Raw genomic sequence first — 22398 nt, forward strand, 5'->3', positions numbered from 1 at the left:
AACCAAGTGGGATTCATCTCTGGGAAGCAAGGCGGGGTCAACATGAAAACCAACCAATGTGATACATGACATTAACAGAAAGGACAAAAATCACATGATCTTAACTGGTGTAGAAAAAGCACCTGACAAAATTCAACACCCTTTCATGGTAAAAACTCAACAAACTAGAAAGAGAAGGAAATTACCTCAACATAATAAAGGTCATATATGAAATGCCCACAACACAACTAACATCATCTTCAACAATTAAAAGCTGAAAGCTTTTCCTCTAAGATCAGGAACAAGACAAGGACGCCCTCTCCTCTCACTGCTGCTATTACATATAGTACCAGACATACTACCAAAAGCATCTAGGCAAGAAATAAAAGGCATCCAAATCAAAAAGAAGAAGTAAAATTTTCTCTGTTCATAGATGATATAATCTTTTATGTAGAAAACCTTAAAAAATACACAAACACACAAATCTGTTACAATAAATCATTCAGTAAAGCTGTACAAGAATACAAAATCAACATGCAAAAAGCAGTTGTTTCTATACAACTAACAAAAAAACAGCCGAAAAAAGGAAATGAAGAAAATCCCATTTACAATAGCATCAACAAGAATAAAATGCTTAGGAATAAATTTTTGGCCAAAGATTTGTATACTGACAGCTACAAAAAACTATTGAAAGAAACTAAAGACACAAATAAATGGAAAGACATCCTGTGTTCATGTACTGGGAGACAATATTGTTAAAATGCCCATACTACCAAAAGTGACCTACAGATTCAATGTATTGCTATCAAAATCCCAATGGTATTTTTTATAGAAATAGAAAAAACAAACCTAAATTCATATGGAACCACAATGACCTTGAATAGCCAAAACAATCATGAGAAGTAACAAAAAACCTGGAGGACTAACACTTCCTGATTTCAAAACGTATCACAAAGCTACAGTAATCAGAACAGTCAAGTACTGGCATAAAGACAGTATAGTATTGCCAAGCAGAACAACATTGAGGATGTGAGACCCTGTGATATGTCGACCAATGGAAGAGAATAGAGCACTCAGAAATAAATCCATACATAAATGGTCAAATGACCTTCACTAAGGATGCCGCAACTACACAATGATGATAGTCTCTTCGACAAATAGTGCAGGGAAACTGGATTACACAAAAATTAACTCAAAATAAATTAAAGACTTAAAATAAGACCTAAAATTGTACAACTCCTAGAGAAAATGCCTAAGATTCGTAACACTGGTCTTGGCAATGGCTTCTTGGATATAACACCATAAGCACAAGTAACAGGAGCAAACACAGACAAGCAGGACCACATCAAAGTAAAAGGCTTCTGCACAGCAAAGGAAACGATCAAAAGAGTGAAAAGGCAACCTACGGAATGAGAGAAAATATTTGCAGGCCACATATTTGCTAAGTGGTTACTATCCAAAATATACTGACCCTTGAACAACACAGGTCTGAACTGCACAGGACCACTTGTACACGATTTCTTCAATAAATACAACTGGCTCTTTGTATCTGCAGGTTTCACACCTGCAGATCCAAACAGCGGATTCAACCTATGGTGGATCAAAAACAGCATTTTCAGATTCCCACCCGTAATTTCCCAACCGCAGATTGAAATACTGTTTTCGCCCTAGGGTTGGTTGAATCAGCAGATGCAAAGGGCCGACTATAGTTAAGTTTTTCGGAGAGTCAAAAGTTATACATGGGTTTTTGACTGGAGGGGGGAAGGTCAGTGCCCCTAACTTCCAAGTTGTTCAAGGATCAACTGTAAAAGGAACTCCTACAATTCAATTAAAAACTAAAAAGATTAAGAAATAGGCAAAGGACCGAAAAGAAATTTCTCCAAAGACCACCTGGTATATGAAAAGACACTCAAGATCACTAATCAACAAGAGGTGGCAAGGATGCAGAGAAACTGGAACCAGTTCCTTGAAGCACTGTTAGTGGGAATTTAAATGGAGCAGCCATTATGAAATACAGTATGGAGTTCCCCCCCCAAAATTAAAAACAGAACTACCATTTGATTCTAACACTCCACTTTTGGGATATTTATCCACAAGAATTGAAATCAGGATCTCTAGAAATACTTGTACTTCCCTGTTCACTGCAGCATTTTATCACAATAGCCAAAAGAGAAACAACATAACTGTCCATCAACAGACGAATGGATAAAGAAAATGTTAAAATACTATATCCACACAATGGAGTATTATTCCGCCACAAAATAAAAAGAAATCTTACCATATGCTACAACATGGATGAACCCTTCGGATGTTGTGCTACATAAGCCAATCACAGAAGGATTAATACTGCACGAATCCACTTGTATGAAGTACCTAAAGTAGTCAAACTCATAAAAACAGAAAGAACCGTGGTTGCCAAGGGCTGGCGGGGAGAGGGAAGTGGGGCGCTGCTGTTCAATGGGTATAGAGTTTCAGTCACGAAGGATGAGAAAGTTCCAGAGATCTGTTGTACAACACTGTACTTATAGCTAAAATACTGTCCTGTACACTTAAAAATTTCCTAAGAGGGTAGATCTCATGTTGCGTTTTTATCACAAACATATTTTTCAAAAAGCCCTTGAAAACAGTATAGAGAATAACTGAGTAAGTTATATAAAAGGATACATTCAATGAACTTTCTGTTTATTCAGTTGAACAAGGCAATTTAATACTATTATTAAGTTTTTGACGATGTTTTACCATTTTAATGCTAATAAGTAAAGAGTAAATAGATCCAATTAAGACCTTTTCCTCGACTATTAATTGAAAGTTTTATATGGTTAATATAAGGTTTATTATAGGGAGGGGAACGAGATGAAGATACAGCCTACTATCTAAAAATCAGTAAGTTAAAAAAATCTGGATGTGGTTAATACCATGTTTCCCCGAAAATAAGACGTAGCCGAACCATCAGCTCTAATGAGTCTTTCAGAGCAAAAATTAATATAAGACCCAGTCTTATATTTATATTACATTACATTATATTAATATATTATATTATTATATTATGTTAAAATAATATAAGACCGGGTATAAGACCGGGTCTTATACTAATTTTTGCTCTGAAAGATGCTGATGGTTTGGCTAGGTCTTATTTTCGGGGAAACACGGTAAACACTGGGGAGAGTGGGTGCGGAGGCCCACAGGCACATGACAATGACTGACTCTGAGTTCTTTACATCATTCCAAAATGATGACAATTCACGTGCACCTAAATGAATTTTATACGGAAACCACATAACTCTACGATGTCACATGCTAATGCCACTCAGTGAAAGTGACTATGCACAGGATCTGCAAAAATACCACATACCAATCAACTTTTCACGGAAAATGAAATCATCCTTACCATTTAACGACCTAGCTAAGTTTTAAGCGAGTCTGATTGCACTACCAGGCCTACATTTAATCTTGTTAATTTTATTCTGGTTTAAAACTAACCATATTAACCAGATTCCTTAACTTTTCTCAAATATTTGTGAATTCTGTTTGTTCTGCAAATAAAACATTTAGAACAAAATTACTAGAAACTTCTTTAAGAATGCGCTAACAGTCTAAAGATTTGGATTCATTTTAGCCTATTTCAGTCTTAGTCATCTTAACCATACTATTCAATTATCCACGGCACAACAAACAAGGAGAATCTCAAATGTAACATTCTATTATAGCTAAAGAAAAAATATGCCAACAACAGACCAATGCAGCATTTATCCATGAGGGAAAACCCAGTTTCTATGAAAACAATGGATAAAAATCAGTTTTTACAATTGTAATGCCAAGGCTGTGGTTAACAGATTGGCTTGCTGAATCATAATTATAAAGGAAAGAAGAGATCCTTCATGAAAAGTTAAGAAAAAAATGACAGTATTATGCTATCCTCCAATTATCTGGTTCCCAAAAGGGAAAAAAAAATGTCAGGGAAACAAATGTGCTTTTAAGTCACATTTTAAAAAAAAATATTACCACATTTATTTCTGAGTGTCAAAGAAAACTATCTACTAAATAAGGACAGACACAGTAAACTGCTTAGAATGCATCCAGTCTTACCCACACAAGAATATCATGAGAACAGACTCAGACTCTCACCAGTAATTCAATCACTATACTCTAAATGAGTTCTGGAAAATCAAAGGGTTACAATGCTCAAGAGGGAGGGAGGGAGGGAAGAATGGGGGAGGGAGGAAGGAAGAGAGAGAGAAAAAGAGGGAGACAGAAACAGAGAGAAGGAGAAGGAGAGGGAGGGAGGGAGAGAGAGAAAAAGAGAGAGACGGTTCAGTGGGAATTCAAAAGGGAAAAATTAATTTGGACTTGACTTTTTAAAAAATTGTTAAGTAGTTTTTTTAAAAGATGCATGTTAGAAACTGAGAGTTTGAAGGAGAAAGTTTTACAAAGATTAGGATACCGCTGAACTCTTTAGAACTTTTAAGTATAATAATACAATCTCAAATTGTCCTATACTATGACCAAAAAAAACCTTAAAATAAATTTTCATAATTTGTTAAATAATCACAGGATTAAATAATTTGAGGGAAAACTGCAGATATCTCTAAACTAAAACCAAGACTGTCTGAGCTGGTAAGAACTAACATATGCTAATACAGAGTACTATGAAAAGAATACAATCCACAGGTACAAGGGAGAAGTAGAGCTGGAAATCTGACTTTTCCACTTGATTCAATTAAGTTAAAGATACAGCTATTTTTACGAGAAAACTGTCAACTCCTATCTATGAAGTGTGATCAAAAAAGTTAATGTTTAAATTTGAAAAAATTATTACAGTAAAATACACATCACAATTAATCCCTCTCGCTTCAAACACACTTATCGCACAGTTCCTGACACTTTCTGAAACAGTTCTGGAAGTCCTCGTTTGGGAGTGGCTTTAGTTGCACTGTCATGGCTGGTTCAAAACGCTTGCCTTTCATGGTCATTCTTACTTTGGGAAAGAGCCAGAAGCCACATGATGCCAGCTCCGGTGAATACAGTGGATAAGGACACACCTTAACGTAATGTTTATTTGTTTTTCAGTTTCAGGTGTACACACCGGAATGTTTTTGACAGAAGTTGCCGTACCAGAAGTGATGTGTGACATTGAGAGCCTTTGTGATCAACAAATACAGTGAATGCTGCTGCTGAGTGCCATCCAATGGAAAGGCGGGGATCTTCCATACGGAAAGTGGCGCCTCGAACCTTAGTAACAATGTGTGACAAATTTCAACTTGTTCAGTGCAGTCAGTCGAGTATGAGCTACCGTTGGGAGAAGGTGTTTTAAAGTGTGCCATGCCATAAATCATGCTCCATCATGACAACGCTCTACGTCACACATCCCTTCTGGTACAGCAATTTCTGTCAAATAAAACCATTACGGTGTGTGTCCTCACCCACCTTATTCACCAGATCTGGCACAGTGTGACTTCTGGCTCTTCTCCAAAGTCAAAATGATTCAGAACATTGAGGCAGCTATGACAGCGCAACTAAACTCACTCACGAAAGAGGACTTCCAGAACTGCTTCAAAAGTGGTTAGAACTATGAATAAATGTGTTCAAAGCGAAGGGGAGTATTTTGAGGGGGATAAATGGTAATGTGCCTTTTACTGTAATAATCTTTTTTTAATTTAAACACTCACCATATTGTTTCATCACACCTCATACATGAAGAATACTATATACTATCATTCAGCTGCTTGCGAGTATAACTTCAAAAGTATAATTGGCAGTGAAAGTTTTATAAAAGCAAGCCATGAGTATCACCTTGAAATAGCATAATGAGAATAAATTCTAAAATGTCCAGGTAACAAAGTATAAAATTCCATACTTGACACTGTAAAAATATAACTCAGCCTTTCACTGAACAATTATAAAATAAAAGATACTAGAATGAGCCATGATGGAAATATCAGCTGAAATAAGTGTCAGTTTTCACAACTAAAAATACCATTAATTACCTAATGGACCAGTTGTATTAGGGAGATAATTATCAAATTTAGAACTATGAAAAGAGAAACCAAAAATATCTTGAGACATCTATGGCTAGAGAATATTCATTCTCCCCTTCACTTTCCTTTAAGAACATTTAACTAGATACGGCTCGTCCTTATCTTCCAACATCTCTTGCTGTTTGTGTGGGCACATGACTAAGTTTCAGTCAATGATGTATGAGCAGAAGTAGGGTAACCTTCTGGGTCCCGGCCTTCTAGGAAGGTTCACTGCATCCCCCCTTCCCATTACTTCTATGCTCTTCTATATCTAGAAATGGAGACCACCACCACAGAGGAAGTGGCTCCCCGACAATACAACAACCTGAAAATAGTCCAGAGATAAACATGTAAGGCCTGGGAAGCCAGAGAAAAATAGCTACCTATTTAAAAACTAATTTGGGATTTCTTTTACAGCAGCTGAACCAAATCTTAAGACAACAATCTTTGAACAATCTTCAATTGAAATTAGGACCAAATAATATAGGGATGTGCTAAATATACAAAATTTTGCCAACAACGGAAATGTATACAGCAGGTCCTCGAATATCGTCATTCACGATAACACTGATGAGATGCCACGGGAACTTAACTCTTTGTCGACAACACTGAGAACTTAGTATACATACATAACCTAAACACTCATATCACCTTAAAAACAAAACAATTTAAAGGATATAAGCAACATGTAAGAGAATGAACAAAGAAACTAAGGAAAAATATAATCAACAGCCAACTTTTTAAAACATTATAAATATACATACTCTGAGGAAGATCTCTATAAACCCAAATAGAGTGATTTTCAAGAGTTATTACTAAATTTAAAAAAGCAAAGTGCAAAAGAGCACAGACAGATGCTACTTTTTATATAAGAATGAGGGAAAATAAGAAAATCTGTACTAATTTTTATAAAAAGAAAGAGAAAGTAGAAAGCAGAAAATGAAGCTGGTTCCCTACAAGCAGTGGGGAATGGGCTGGAATATATCTCAATGAAGTGACCCTTCATTGAACTTATCTCTTTGTATAGTTTTGACTTTTGGAAGCACGTTACTGTTCTACATATCCAAAAAATAAATCAGTAAGAATGGAAGGAAAAAAAACTGCAAGCAAACTAAAACTGAAAACAAACCAGAACAAATAAACCTACACATAATTCAAATGAGTAATAAACACACTAAAGAGAACACAGAAAGACAAACCAAAAGGAAGGCAGACAGACCTAATGTTAAGTAATTTATGAAGACAGTATTTGTCTTTGTAACTTCAGTCAGGGACAGAGTAAAGTGGGGTAAGTGCAGGACTGCAAACAGATCCTGAACACATAAATTTATTTATTGTAGTAGAATGGGCAAAGCAATTCTGTTAACTATTTGAATTGTATTATAAGTTTGAGTAAATGTTGATAGTGCTGGGAGTCAGCTTAAGAGAGATGATGATTAATACTTAACCCTATGGTGATGATTAATACTGAATACAGTGTGAACTCATGACTTCTGGAACAAATACGCATATATGCAGAAATCTATATGCATATGTGAATGTATGTTCATGTACATGTATGTGCATGTTTCCTATCACTATCTGCCAAATGGGCCAAGAGGCAATGAGCGCATCTGTAGCTCAGAACTTGGTCTCTAATCCCACTATATGGAATGAAGACTCCTCAAAGAAAGGACGTGATTCCAGGGCTGGAGCAGAGCAAGTACAAGATGAACTGGAAACACTGTGTTATGCCAGAAAGGAAGGAAGTGCTCACAGAATGATGGCATGTCACAGGGACAACAAAGCCAGCTTGAAGAGGCTCCACTAGTGAACTCAAGACAAATGTAACTCCAAAATAAGTAATGAATTATGAACCTTGGAAACAAGAAGAATAACGCAGGAATTCAGGAGTCCATCCTGATGAAAGAAAAACAAATAAGTAAATGGGGGGAGGGGAGACGCTCATGATTACAGCGGTGCTGAGAACAGACTAGGGAACGTGGAGGGAGTGTGAAAGATGGAAAATGATTATTCTACAAACAGCACAATAAACACCAGACCAGGAAATGTACAGTAAATCTAAGAGTATATTCTAATGAAGAACAGGGTATTTGAATAGTCTTACAGTATCTCTTCCAAGACTTTTTTAGCTGCAAGGGGAAAAACATTATACAATAGAGGAACAGACAACATCTTGACTGGGTGATCATAATTAACACCCTCCAGCTGTAGTACACCGAAAAAAATAGTCATCACTTACACAGAATTCAGGCCTAGAATGAATAATTTGAACCCAAGCATGAGGAAACTTCAGAGTAAACCACAATGAGAAGCTTTTAAAAAAAAAAAAAAATTTATGTATGTATACTTTCTCAAATGTTTTTTATACGGGCAGCATATAAATCATAACTAAATATCAAAGTGGATACAACTGTATTTCAATTTAATATGGAATCGCAGATCAAGTCAAAAGCAAAGCCAGGAAAGAAAAGAACAAAAATCAAAAGGAAAGGAAACAAGAATGCATCATTAGTTTTGGAGGTAATCATTACAGTATTCGTAAGTGCTCATGAAAAAACACATATTAATTTCCATTTCTGGACAAGATGGAGTAACAGAGACCGAATTTACCTTTCTATCTGAAACTAACAAACTGGACAAAATCTGTGAAATGGTTTTCAGACACTGGACATCAGCACCACGAGCCCTAAGAAGGGGGAACATGAGATAAGCCCTACAAGGGCCTGCAGGAGAATTCAGAGTCCAGCCAGCAGCAGTGCTGTCACTGAGGAGACAGAACTATAGGAGTCCAGGGAGATGGTAGTAGCTACAGTTCACAGAGCACAGCTCTCCTCTGAGAGCTGCACAAAGAACTTGGGAGATCTACAGAGTCCCCTCAAATATGTGGCTGAGTACTGAGATAAGCAAATGTGTGAAGAAAAAAAAAGTACCTAAGGTAAGGGAAAGGGCTTCCCCCAAAAAGGACAAAGGAAATGATCCCTAGACTGTTTTTTCCCCCAGGAATGAAAAAAGTTCACGTTCCGCCTAGCCACTTTGGAAAACCTTGTATTCAGGGGAACCAGGTGATATATTTTGGGGGCAAGGGAACTGAACCCTAAAGGCTACTCTCCCACCTAACATTTAAAAGCCTCATAAGGATCAAATATAACTCAGACGCACCTCAAGCATAACTGGAATCTCCAAAGGGAAACAGACACACACAAAATATTTGAAGAATACTGGCCGAATTTTTTCCAAATTTGATAGGTTTACCAATTCTCAAATATTAAAAAAAACACACGAGTATTTAGTACTAAATGAAGACTCTTTGCTCAAACATACTTCCAAGAATCCCAGAAATAAACATTTACAAACTCCTTGTGTATCTCAGAAACTGGGAATGTAAAGGTGTAAAAAAATATGGTCGCCATCCTTAAGAAACTCCCAGTATTACACATCTTATGTTAATTTGTGGTCATCATTAGCATGAAGTCATCAGAAAGCTGAGCAAAGATTTTTCTGGATGTCTGAATCCAGATGACCTAAAGAAAATATAATACTAATTGGAAAAACAAATTCCAAACTATAAACACCCCAATACACACTATACGCACTCTTTGGCTAAGTGTCAAATGCATGTCAAAGTTCTCAGGCTCTTGATTAATGTATGGCTATATTTTCTCATTTCAAAGTCCATTTTATGGAAAGTCATAATAAAATATTTTGAACTTTCAAATTTTAAAGGCACTTGAACTAAAAGGAAATAAAAATATTAACAGTAGTTTTACTCCTTATTAAAATCCTTCTAAAATAAACCATCACATGAAAAAAAAAACAAGAATGAGATCACATACAGAAAATAATTTACATTTTCCTAAGTCTTTATGTAGCAGATAAATGATTTAAGTACCTAGCTTAATATTTAAGGTAAATGTCATCTATATAGAAGGAAGATAGGTGCTTCTGTTTTGGAACAAACATGAGGAAACACTAAGACTACTCAAAAGTTTCAATGGGGGAAAAACATCCTACCTCACCAGCCACCAGCCATTTTAAGACAATTAATTATTGCATCCCTGTTTGTATCCCCAGCACCTCGCACAGTGAAAGGCTGTAGTACATGTTGAATAAAACAATGACGAAGAAAAGCCAACTAAAACTGACCATCTTCCACACAAAGCCTCTGCCGGAACATGCTCAGCTTTCGCAGCCCTTCTCATCACCAACCCAGGAGCCATGAAAGGGGAGCTGCAGCGTTTTACTTTTACACTTTGCCCAGTATCTCTCGTCAGCAAACCAATGGCTACAGTCTCTCTTTTTTTCCAGGCTTCACATACATCTATGTCTCTGACTTCTAGTCTGTGAGAATCTAGTGAATCTCACACTGCCTTCCTGATAACTGGATCCAGGATGGTCAGTGAATTCCCAGATATACAACAAAGATAACCATAAGTAAAACAACTTGACAGAAAAATAAGAGGCTTCATGAGAGTGAATTCTAACTGCCAGAGAATGATACTGTGAAGAAATGAACACACATTTCTTGGGTGAGCAGTGGGACTACTTGTCCTTTAAAATTTCTTCAACTGGAAGATTCTGTTTTTAAGTTGACAACCTATATAAACTCATTTTATGAAACAAAGAAAAATGAATTTATAAACTATAAAGCTACACTTAACTTTAAAACTGCAGCTTTATACAATTTTAACTTTCTAATACAAATAAATCTATAACTGATTTATACTGACAATCAAATTTTAATTGCCCAGAAGTCCACTATCCAGTGTCATACTGAATGTTCCTTTGAGCCAGACAAAACAGTGCCAGACAGGCCCAGCATTAAGCAACAGGGAAATAATGAAAGTGAAGATATAAATATTTGAGAATTGAAACTAAGATTGACATTACGGTCAGTTTCATCAATGACCAGCAGCAGTCTTAGTCGGCAAAAGAAGATGGCCAAAGTCCCAGGTAAAATAAAACCCTCCTCCAAACACTGAATGTTAGGATGATTATACAGATAACGTCTTACAAAGAGGGCAGGTAGGCAGCAGCTGAATGAGAAGCTAGAAACAAAACAAAAAGAATAGGCAGAATAATCTAAGTATATCAGCACATATATGACAATTGCAAACAATAGGAGGCAAGGAAACTGTAAGCCAGTGATCAGAAACAGGATAGCTTTTTTTTTAAAGCTTTAAATTTGCCAATTATCAATAAAACTACGTAGAAACAGGTACTTAAATCAAGTATGTCCCAACCTTAATCTCTCAAACCCGTTCTTTTCTCCCTCACAAGTAACTTAGTTCTGAGTAATCATTTCAACTACATCCTGACCAGAAGTTTTCTTCACTGCCTCCCACGTTCCCCCAGCCAGCCCTCAATCCCATTATGAACAAACCTTCCCTATATCCCTGGTGAGGTGTTGGAGAAAATTCTCAGTTGGCAAGCTTAAAAAGTTAATGTTTCCTAACATGGAGAGATGGGGGAAGGGAAGAGGGACCTTGGCTAGTGGCACTAAAGCCTTGAGGAGATGGTCTGTGTGGTCAGGAAATTGGTTATATACATGAGGGCTGAGCAAACACGTAAACATGTTGAGGATAATGGGAACCAGATTGCTCACTGTCGGCATGGAAAGTGGGAAGGCTAGAATCAAGTACGTGGTGTTGAACTAATATTGGGGGTATCGGTTTGAACTCACTGTTGCCAACATACACAGAAACGAAGTGTGTGTGTGTGTGTGTGTGTGTGTGTGTGTGAGTGAGAGAGAGAAGAGAGAGAGAGAGAGAGAGAGAGAGAGAGAGAGAGAGAGAAAAGCATGCATTGGTTAGTGCAAAAGTAATAGCAGTTTTTGCAATTATTTTTAACTTTTGAAACCGCAATTACTTTTGCACCGACCTAATATTTAATTTTCCTAGCTCTGTCAACTCATAGAAGGCCTACAGGAACTAACACCCCATAAGAAATGACCATATCTTTATTTCTAAATATCATTCTCCATTAAGAGAAAACAGGGGCCCTGGAGAAATGGCTGATTGCAGGGCTGGGAATGTACATGACAAGCCTTGAACATCTCAGCGTCAGTAAGAAAACGAAAAATGGTGAGACACATCAAAAGTCAGTTTGAGGAAACATCCACAGGCCAAATCTAAGAAAATCTTAGTATCAAGTAATGATGCTACTATCAGCTAAATAACAACAAATGAGTGAATAAAACAGGATTCCACGTTCACACTGACATAAAGGAATTAATATGTAAATACATAAATGAATGCTTACATATTATATAAGGAACATATAAAAACATGTATTCTTATATACATGGAGGAGCAGAAAAGACCTACCTTAGAGCAGAAGACCAAATATTAGTAACTGTAGAAGGAATGATATGATTAGGAAAAATATTCAACAACCATCAGAGTAAAAACGGATTCAGGCAAGAATCAATGGTAAACTAGTGGATGCGAGTCTGATGAGGAAGTTGAGGAATCCGAGAGAAACCACCAAGGGATCACTTAACATCAACAGCTACAAACTGACATTGTGCCACCTCGTATGGTACAGTGAGAACACAGCATCTCTTCCGTGGTATTTCTGCTAAATCCACGTATCTTTAATCGTGAGGAAACATCAGACAAACACAAATTGAGGGACATTCTACAAATAACTGATCTTAACTCTTCAAAGATGTCAAAGCCATGAACAGACCAGGACAGACACACTGAAGGAGAGTAGAGACTTGTGACAACATGATTCTGGGTTCGATCACGGGCTCTTTTCAGAGATGGGGGGCAGGGTTATTTTTTTGCTATAAAGGACATTACTGAGACAATTGGTGAAATTTGAATGGATTTATGGATTAGACTATTATATCGATGCTATTAACTTCCTGGTTTTCATGGGTATACTGTAGCTATGTTTACAAACTAAGTACAAACTAAGTACTCCTAAATACCTTAAAGTACTAAAATACTAAAGTACAAACGAAGGTATTTAGGAGTAATGGACGTCAGGTCTGCAACTTACTCTCAAGTCATACACACACACCCCCAATGGGATGAGGGGTCCATTTTGACACCTCAAGGACATTTAGCAATGTTTGAAGACAAATAAAACAACTGGGGGGGAGGTGCTACTAGCATCTAGCGGGCAGAGGCCAGGATGTTGCTAAGTATCCCCTAACATACAGGGCCACCATCTACCAGCAAGATTTATTCAGTGCAAAACATCTACCGTGTTGCGGTTACGAAAGCCTGCTAGGGAGGGAGGGAAACTCTTGCCACTACAAGCCATGGGCTACCTCTTAACCACTTGAAAATAGTGGTCATTAGTGTCTTTAAACCTAATCAGAGTAGAGAAGATCCAGATACTCCCACTGGCCGCCCAGCTACATGAGGGAGTTTCTGTTATGACAGAAAAATAGAACAACTGCTGAGAGCATTTCCTACACCCGCCCACCTAGCATCACCCCCACACCAACCTTTCTTTTTTCTCTGGAGATTTGGGGATAACCTACAAAAAAATTCCTTGTGGAATTGAGCTTATCCTTTTTTTGCACAGAAAACATGAATTCTAATTTCTTGGATATAAACAAATATGTAATTTCCACTATATTGATTTATACATGCCACTTAATGCATAAAACTTTGATCCCATTTATTTCCTCTATTCCTTTACACTCATGAAAACTAATAGATAAAATTTTCTTATTTCTGTTTCTTAGTGGTTCTCTTCTTTTTTAACACCTCTTACATAGTCTTTTAGTGTCTTGAAGGCAAATGGATTACCTATTTCTTATAAAAGCTAAAGATTTTATATCGCTTAACTTCTTGTTGCTCTCTTCCTGAAGTAGGCTTCTACATTCTTTACCTACATATTTTCATAAAGACACATAACTTCCATGGGAGCTAAAGCATTTTTTATTACTTTTTATTAAAGGACTAGAACATTTAGGAGCAGTTTCATTTTTTGAAGCTCACTAAAGTAAGTCTCTTCAAGGAATAAAATGTTGTTTAGCACTACTGTTTTAAGGCAGGGCTTCACCCACATTACATCTTTCAAATGAGTTCAACCTCATAGCTCTTTTGGTTTTATAACTAAGCAATATGTCCTCTGACATTATCAACACTAACTAGGTCTTCTGCCTACGAGGTTGCATGACCTGATTTACTTTAGGCGGAGAAATTCCTTCATAATCGGGTCAAGTACATGTACACTGCTGCCTTCTAAGCCCTTCAGTAGCAAAGAAAGGACTCCAATATTTAAGTTTGAAACTAAGTTTAAAAACTGAACACACGTACAAATGAACCCAAATGAATATTGAACTAACATAAGCACACAAGATAAAATTATTTCAAAACTTTTACTTCATGCTTAGTGAAATAATCTAAAGACAAAGAGAACTGGAAAGAAACCTTTATAGTTCACTGTAATATTGGTATTATTTCAAAAGTAATGGGTGCTGTAGCAATACGCTAAACACAAAATTCAGTAATGTTAAATTTGAAATGAAACTGTCAATATGAACTCAGTTTATTTTTCAACATATTTCATAGCTCTAGCCAATGAAAAGGCCTAGAAGCAATAAATACACCCAGCACTCATATCCTGGCTTCTAAGTACTAATCCCCACACACACAAAAATATTAATAATCAAGGATCCTTGGATAAATGGATGATTCCATGATTGAAACAGGTGAAGTACAAGATGAGTCTGGGTCATCTTTAGTGCGGGAAGCAAGGGAAGTGCTCAAAGATAATGGGGAAATGTCAAAAGGACACAGGAAACAGCTTTAAATGGTTCACACTGGCCAAATCTACTGTAAATACATTTAATAGTAAAAATTATTCTGTCTATAGTGATCGAGTGAAAGGGGGCTCCTTTACAGAATTCTAGTTATGAAATGGGGAAGAAACAGCAATTAGAACACTCCATTGTGCAGCGGTCAGTGTCATCAGTGATGCAGGCAGAGATCAACAACGGATGCTAGAACGATGAGGTAAAACAATACGGAGAACGGATCTTCAGACATGGGGCCAGGGCAGCGTCTGCAAGCTGATTTGCTAATTCAATTGTAAGAGGAAAAAAATGTACCTTTATTTTGGAGAGAGCCAGTGATCACAACCTTCGCTAGGTGGCTAAACAATATTAACAGTAGAAAAACCACGTGTTGTGTAGCTTCTGATGTGAAGCAACATACACAATACCACTTTCAAGTATTCTTGCCAAAATATGTTTAACCTGAACCTAATCAAGCTAATAGACATAATCGACAGTGTTCTTCGACATTATATGACTGTAATATAGTAGAGTAACAGCTTAAATTACATCATCAGAAAACAAACACAAATTCTAAATATGGAACATTCTATAAGACAAATATCCTGGGCTCTTAAAAACAAAATCAGTTCTATGGGAAATTTTTGGATGAGGAGACTGCTCAAGACTAAAGGTGTAACAGCTAAATGACTACGGTTTGGGGAATAAAATACTTTTTGGAGACAGCTGGGGAAAACTGAGTATGGACTAGACATCAGATTATATCAAAGAATTACTAATTTTCTTAAGTACTATAGTCACATAACCAGTTAGATATGAGGTGTATGCTATCTACAACTAACTTCCAAAAAATGAATCTATATGACAGAAAGACAGAAGGTGGACAGGGAGAGGACCATGCCTGTGTGCAATTATGTCAAAATATTAACTGGAAATCAATCTAGGTAGAGAGATCTGAGTATTCATAGTACCACTTTTACATTTTCTGTATATTTTAAGTTTTTCATAATAGAATGTTGAGAGGGAGAAAAAGTAGAATGCTATAAATCAGCAGTTCTTAAAGTGTGGTCCATGGGCCCCTAGGGCCCCTCAAAACTCTTGCAGAGTGTCTACAAATCCAAAGCCATTTTCACAATAGTAAGATGTTATTTGTCTTTTTCATAATGTTGACATTTGTACAGATGGTACAAAAGCAATGGTAGGTAAAGCTGCTGGTGCCTTACCACACCTCAGGGCAGCGACTCTGAAATGTATTAAGTAATTATATTCCTCTCTGCCATATACTTTATGGTTAAAAAATAAAATCCCAATCTCACATAAGGAAAAGCCCTTGATAAACGAGTAAAAAGTATTAATTTTATCAAATCACAATGATTGAATGCACTAATATTCTGTGTGAAGTATGCATAAAACACCTCTGCTGTATACAAGGTATGGTGGTTGTGTCAAAGGAAAAAACATTACTGCTTGAGTTCCGTGCTGAATTAGCCACTTTTTTCCTGGCACACCATTGTTTCCTGACAAACTGTGCTTATACAGATATGGGTATTAGACAGACATTTTCTCAAAACTGAACAAAGAAGGCTTGTCAATGTCATTTTCCTTGAAGTATTTTCTACCAATGAAAAAATTTCAACTTTTAAGCAAAAACACCTATGATTTTGGAGAACTTTTATCTACCACTGTGAACTTGATAGCTTACCAATACTTAAGACTTTTCTGATGAGTTTGGCAGTGATATTAATTTGATTTTTGATACTGTATAATGAGGTGTGTGTCACCATTTCAAAGACTTGCATAAATCAGTGAAACCAGAATTTTCCAAATGATCAATGTATGATGTTACAAACCAGGCCATGTGTAAAAGATCCATTCAAAGTGTTAGGCAGACTATTATAATAGATTTTAATGTTAACAGAATGGAGGGTTCAAGGCATGGTTTTAGATTCCAAGGTGCAACTAATCTTTAAGAAGCTCCCATTTGTTGAGTTTTGGTATAGTGTCAAAGAAGAATGTTTACAATTACCTGAGAAGGCTATTTAAAATACAACTACCGGGGCCGGCCTGTCGGCTCAGGCGGTTAGAGCTCCATGCTCCTAACTCCGAAGGCTGCCGGTTCGATTCCCACATGGGCCAGTGGGCTCTCAACCACAAGGTTGCCAGTTCAATTCCTCGAGTCCCGCAAGGGATGGTGGGCTGCGCCCCCTGCAACTAGCAACGGCAACTGGACCTGGAGCTGAGCTCGCCCTCCACACAACAACAACAACAAAAAATACAACTACCCTGTTTCCTCGAAAATAAGACCTAATATTATAAGACCGGGTCTTACTTTAATTTTTCCTCCAAAAGATGCTGATTGATTAGAACTGATTGTCCGGCTAGGTCTTATTTTCGGGGAAACACAGTATGTATCCATGTGAGGGCGGATTTTCTCCATATATTTCAACCAAAACAACATAATGAAATATACTGAATGCAGGGGATGTGAGAATCTAGCTGTCTTTTATTAACTGCAACTTTAAAGACAGTTGCAAAAAATGTAATACGATGTTATTCTTCTCACTGGTTTTTAAAGAATTTTTTTCATAAAAATGTATTGACATGTAATGAAGTGAGATACTAAGTATTTTTGAAATGTAATTCTACTTCTAATTTGATAAATATTGATGTTAAACATATACTCAAAAGCTCTTTGGGATTCTCAATAATTTTTTTAAGATTATAAAGTGGTCCTGAGACCAAAAAACCAAAAAAATTGATAACCGTTGCTCTAGAAATACATGCCACACACAATTTTCTATAAACCAAAAATCTCACCTAAGCATTAATGGCTATAGTCTTTACGCCATGCTACCCTGGCCCCAGAGGAAGTTAGGTCTGTTGAAATCCACATTAAGCACTTTTTTTTTCTCATAGGGGGGTGGGGGTGGGGACCTGGGGGAAAAGTACAGCACAATTACTTCGATAAGATTCCCAGTTGGCTATTTACAGAGGGAAAAGAATAAAAATAAAATAAAGCCATAAAAAAGACACATTCATTCTTTATTTGCTTAAAAGCAATTCAATCTACAAAAGGTGCAGATAACTTCTAACCATAATTTTCAGAAACGAAACTATTTAACACTGTAGCAAGCTATTTAAGTAAAGAAATATTTTAGGGGCAGACGGGTGGCTCAGTTGGTTAGAGCGTGAGCACTGGGCAATGGGGCTTCCGGTTCGATTCCCACCTGGGCCAGTGAGCTGCGCCCTCCGCAACTAGAATGAAGTCAATGAGCTGCCGCTGAGCTCCTGGGTGGCCAGATAGCTCAATTGGTTGGAGTGCGGGCTCTCAACCACACGGTTGCCGGTTCAACTCCTACAAGGGATGGTGGGCTGTGTGCCCTGCAACTAAAGATTGAACACCTTGAGCTGAGCTGTCGCTGAGCTCCCAGACAGCTCAGTTGGTTGGACCTTGGGTTCTCAACCGCAAGGCTGCCGGTTCAACTCCTGCAAGGGATGGTGGGCTGCACCTCCTGCAACTAACAATGGCGACTGGACCTAGAGCTGAGCTGTGCCCTCCACAACTAAGACTGAAAGGACAACAACTTGACTTGGATGGAGCTGATGAGTCCTGGGAAAAACACACCACTGTTCCCCAATAAAAAAAATAAAATAAAAAGTCCTGGAAATACACACTGTTCCCCAATAAAGTCCTGTTCCCCTTCCCCGATAAAATCTTAAAAATATATATATATACACATATATATATACACATAAATGAAAAGGTAAAGTCAAGCAAATTATTCTCAATACCTATGCCAAACCATACTAAAATGACTTACATAATGCATTAAGAATGAAATTGGATCCTTAACTTACACCATATACAAAAATCAATTCAAAATGAATGAAAGACTTAAATATAAGGCTTAAAACTATAAAATTCCCACCGTGTTTCCCCGAAAATAAGACCTAGCCAGACAATCAGTTCTAATGCATCTTTTGGAGCAAAAATTAATGTAAGACCCAGTATTATATTATATAATTTTTGCTTCAAAAGATGCATTAGAGCTGATTGTCTGGCTAGGTCTTATTTTCTGGGAAATACGGTAGAAGAAAACACAGAGGAAACGCTACATTTGATTTGGCAATGATTTCTTAGGTATAACACCAAAAGCATAGGCAACAACAGAAAAAAACAAATTGGACTTTGCTGAAATTAAAACTTTCGTGTATTAAAGCACACAATCAAGAGAGTAAAGGGACAATTTGCAGAATGGGGGAATCTATGTGCGAATTATATATGTAATACTGGATTAATACCTAGAATACATAAAAAACTCCTGTAACTCAACAACAAAAAACACAAACAAATCAAAAATGGACAAAGGGAGAGCTGGTTGGCTCAGGTGGTTAGAGCACAGTGCTTCTAACACCAACGTTGCCAGTTCGATTCCCACATGGACCCGTGAGGTGAGCCCTCCACAGCTACATTGAAAACAACTTGACCTGGAGCTGAGCTGCGCCCTCCACAACTACATTTATTTATTTATTTTTTAGCTGTATATATTTTTTTAATTTATTACACAACTACATTTAAAACGACAACTTGACTTGGAGCTGATGGGTCCTGGAAAAAACACACTGTTCCCCAAAATTCCCCAATAAAAATTTTTTTTAAAAAAAGTTTAACTTAATTTATTTAAAAAAAGAAAAAAATGGGCAAAGGACCTAAATAGACATTTCTCCAAAAACGATATACAAATGGCCACTAAGTACATGAAAAGATGTTCAACATCACTTAGTCAGGGAAATGCAAATCAAACCACAATGAGATACCATTTCACATCCTTAGAACAGCTATTACCAAAACAACTCAGAAAATAAGTGTTGGCGAGGATGTGAAGAAACTGGAACCCTCATGCGTTTCTAGTGGGAAGGTAAAACGGAGTAGCCAAGGTGGAAAACAGTTTAGTAATTAAACAAAGACCTGCCATATTTCCCCCAAATTCCACTCCTAAGTATATATCCATAAGAACTGAAAGCAGGGACTCAAATAGCCAAAAGGTGAAAAACCCAAGTAGTCACCAACAGGCGAATGGATAAACAGTGGAGTTACTATTCGCCATAAAAAAAAGGAATGAAAGTTTGATATAAGCTACATGAATGGGCCTTGACAACACTTACCCGAGGTACCCAGAATAGGCAAATTCATACAGACAGAACAGTGTTTACGGGGGGGTGGGGGTGGGGGGTAGGGGATAAAGCGGAAATTTAAGTTATTGTTTAATGGGTACAGAGATTTTGTTGGAGATAAAAATGTTTGGGGTATAGATGATTACACACATTGTGATTGTATTTAATGTCACTGCATTGTACACTTGCATGTAATAATTATGTTATATAGTTTTACCACACTTCCGAAAAAATGGTTACAATGTTTTTTTAAAATGACATACATATCCAATGCAAGAAATTCTAATTGCCATGTTTGTTAGTAATTTTCAAATAAAAAAAAACTAAGAGCTGAGCCCGCCAATAAAAATTACATACTACAAATCACTGGTAATGCTTTACTTACCCGTTTGGGGCCACTAAAAATCTTTCTGGTGTTTTCCTTTGATTTATCTCCTTGTTTATTTGGGGGCTTCTTCACACTTTCAGGCACACCAGGCAAGTCCTCTGTAAAATCCAAGTTTTCTGAAATGGTAACCAAAACTAACTAGCTTTCTAATATTTCAAATAATCTACCAAACAACCTATGAGCATTTGGTGGAAAAGGAGGAGGGGGCATACTGTGGGGAAAAAAAGAATAAAAGAATAAAAGCACCACACAGTTGACAAAATACTCCCAACAATATTAAGTCTCATTCTCCCATTCTCACCCTGCTTGTCTTACCCTTGCCCCCACCAAGAGAAAATCAGACACCTAGTTGCTGTATATGTACTCCAGTTTTGTGTAAATGGCAAAATCAATTCTTTTACAAAATAACCACTGGGTATCTATGAACACTGACACTGATATGGTCTCATTTAAACACACATACACAGTATCAGGTAGTATGTACCTTGATCACTTTTCTAGAATTTAAGGACACTGACTCATGATGGTCTTCAAAGAATGCCCACTTACATCTACAGAAACTACACTAAAAAAAAAAAAAAAAGCTATCCTTGGCAAAAGATATAAAATGACCTAATGCAATTGAGTTCAATGATTTGTGGGTCTTCACACAAAACTAACACAAAAATTAGATTACTTCCCACACGGTTATGAATGTTTATTTTTCTTCTAGCCTAAAACTGAAGAGAAAAATTAGTAGACTTTTCTCCAGCCCAAACAATAAAAATGTTTGCTATTTTATATATTATATGAAGACTCAAATTCCGATGTTCAATGTATCAATCAAATGATCTCTAATTTTAAATTTTTATTTGGTATCAACTTGATGTTTTTGAAAGGGAGTCTAATGAATTCACATTTTAAAGGTGAAAAAAGTTACCTTACCCGAAGATGTAAATTTCAGCCACTGATTTTCAATTGCTGATTAGGATAATCTGCTGTCAAGGTTAGCACAAGAGCTAAATAAACTGCAGCAGGACAGGAGCTCAGGTTTCATACACTGTTACTTCCCATCCCCCCTGAGAAAGCAACTGTACAGCCGATTGCCAGGTCAGAGCTCAAGTAACTAGCAAGGCTACTGCAAACTTCAGATCTCCAGAAGAGATTCAAGACAACATGGACAAGTCTGACAATATCCTTACTTTATTTATTTTTTGCACTGGAGAGTCACTAAGCCCCTACGGGCTATTCCTGTATAACTCTAATTTTAAAGATAAAAGTGATTCTAATGAAGCAAAACTATTTTTAGGCCAAGTAGGCAAAATGGTAAGTAGTCTCAAGTATAACTTAAGAGTATAAATCTATATGTAAGAATTCTAATTCACCAGAATGACACTTCCTTTATGACCCTGACAGGACAAAAGCTTTATTTAACAAGTAAAACCATACAGAAAAACTATTTGGTCAAATACAAATAAATATAGCCCCTGTATCCCAGAGGCTTTCATATATTCTTCCTCACTCAACAGTCAATCCACTGCACAAAGCGCTTGTCAGGTAATGACTTAATTATAGCAAAGCTAACCTATTTCTTGTTTGTCTCTCACACAGGAGGTTATCAACTCCTTGAGGACCTCCAGTCATTACTGGTCCTACCACCTTAAGAGACAAATTACATTTACAAATTAGATCTCTTAAATAAATACTAACTAGCACTTTTCAGTTTTATTAATTTAAAAGGATAATTCTTAAGACTTAATCTTAACTTTGAAGATTTCTTAAGAATGTTTTTAACATTTATTAGTGGATTAGTTTTGAGCCAACTGCAAAGGCTTTTTATCAATTTTAAATTTCTGTTATTTCCCTCATTACAACAATCTACTATCAGTGTAGTTCTAAATGTCCAAAATCTATCCTATGTCTCCATTTTATTTGGATTTTCAAAATTGAAAAGCTGTCTGGGAACCCTGAAAACACAAACACACACACACACACACGCACAAACTCTTTAAAATTCTCAAGTGCTAATGTAGAATTAAAAAACAAATATGAAAAGACTCCTTTATCTATAAATTGTCTCCTTACAATATGGAACTTGATTG

The 22398-nt window shown here is 36.7% G+C and overlaps 1 protein-coding gene across 4 annotated transcripts in view; it reads right to left on the reverse strand.

The window, feature by feature from the left end:
• Positions 1-22398, reverse strand: part of WAPL (WAPL cohesin release factor) — a 75339-nt gene that overhangs the window by 24095 nt on the left and 28846 nt on the right. For 2 of the 4 annotated variants that reach the window (XM_081074845.1, XM_081074846.1), the window contains exon 4: positions 20315-20433. In XM_081074845.1, coding sequence (XP_080930971.1) covers positions 20315-20433 — 119 coding nt within the window. The remainder of the gene's footprint in view (positions 1-20314; positions 20434-22398) is intronic. The other 2 variants (XM_081074847.1, XM_081074848.1) reach the window with 1 other exon arrangement.

The sequence above is a fragment of the Rhinolophus hipposideros genome (genome assembly GCF_964194185.1).
Source record: "Rhinolophus hipposideros genome assembly, chromosome: 15".
Lineage (NCBI taxonomy): Eukaryota > Metazoa > Chordata > Mammalia > Chiroptera > Rhinolophidae > Rhinolophus > Rhinolophus hipposideros.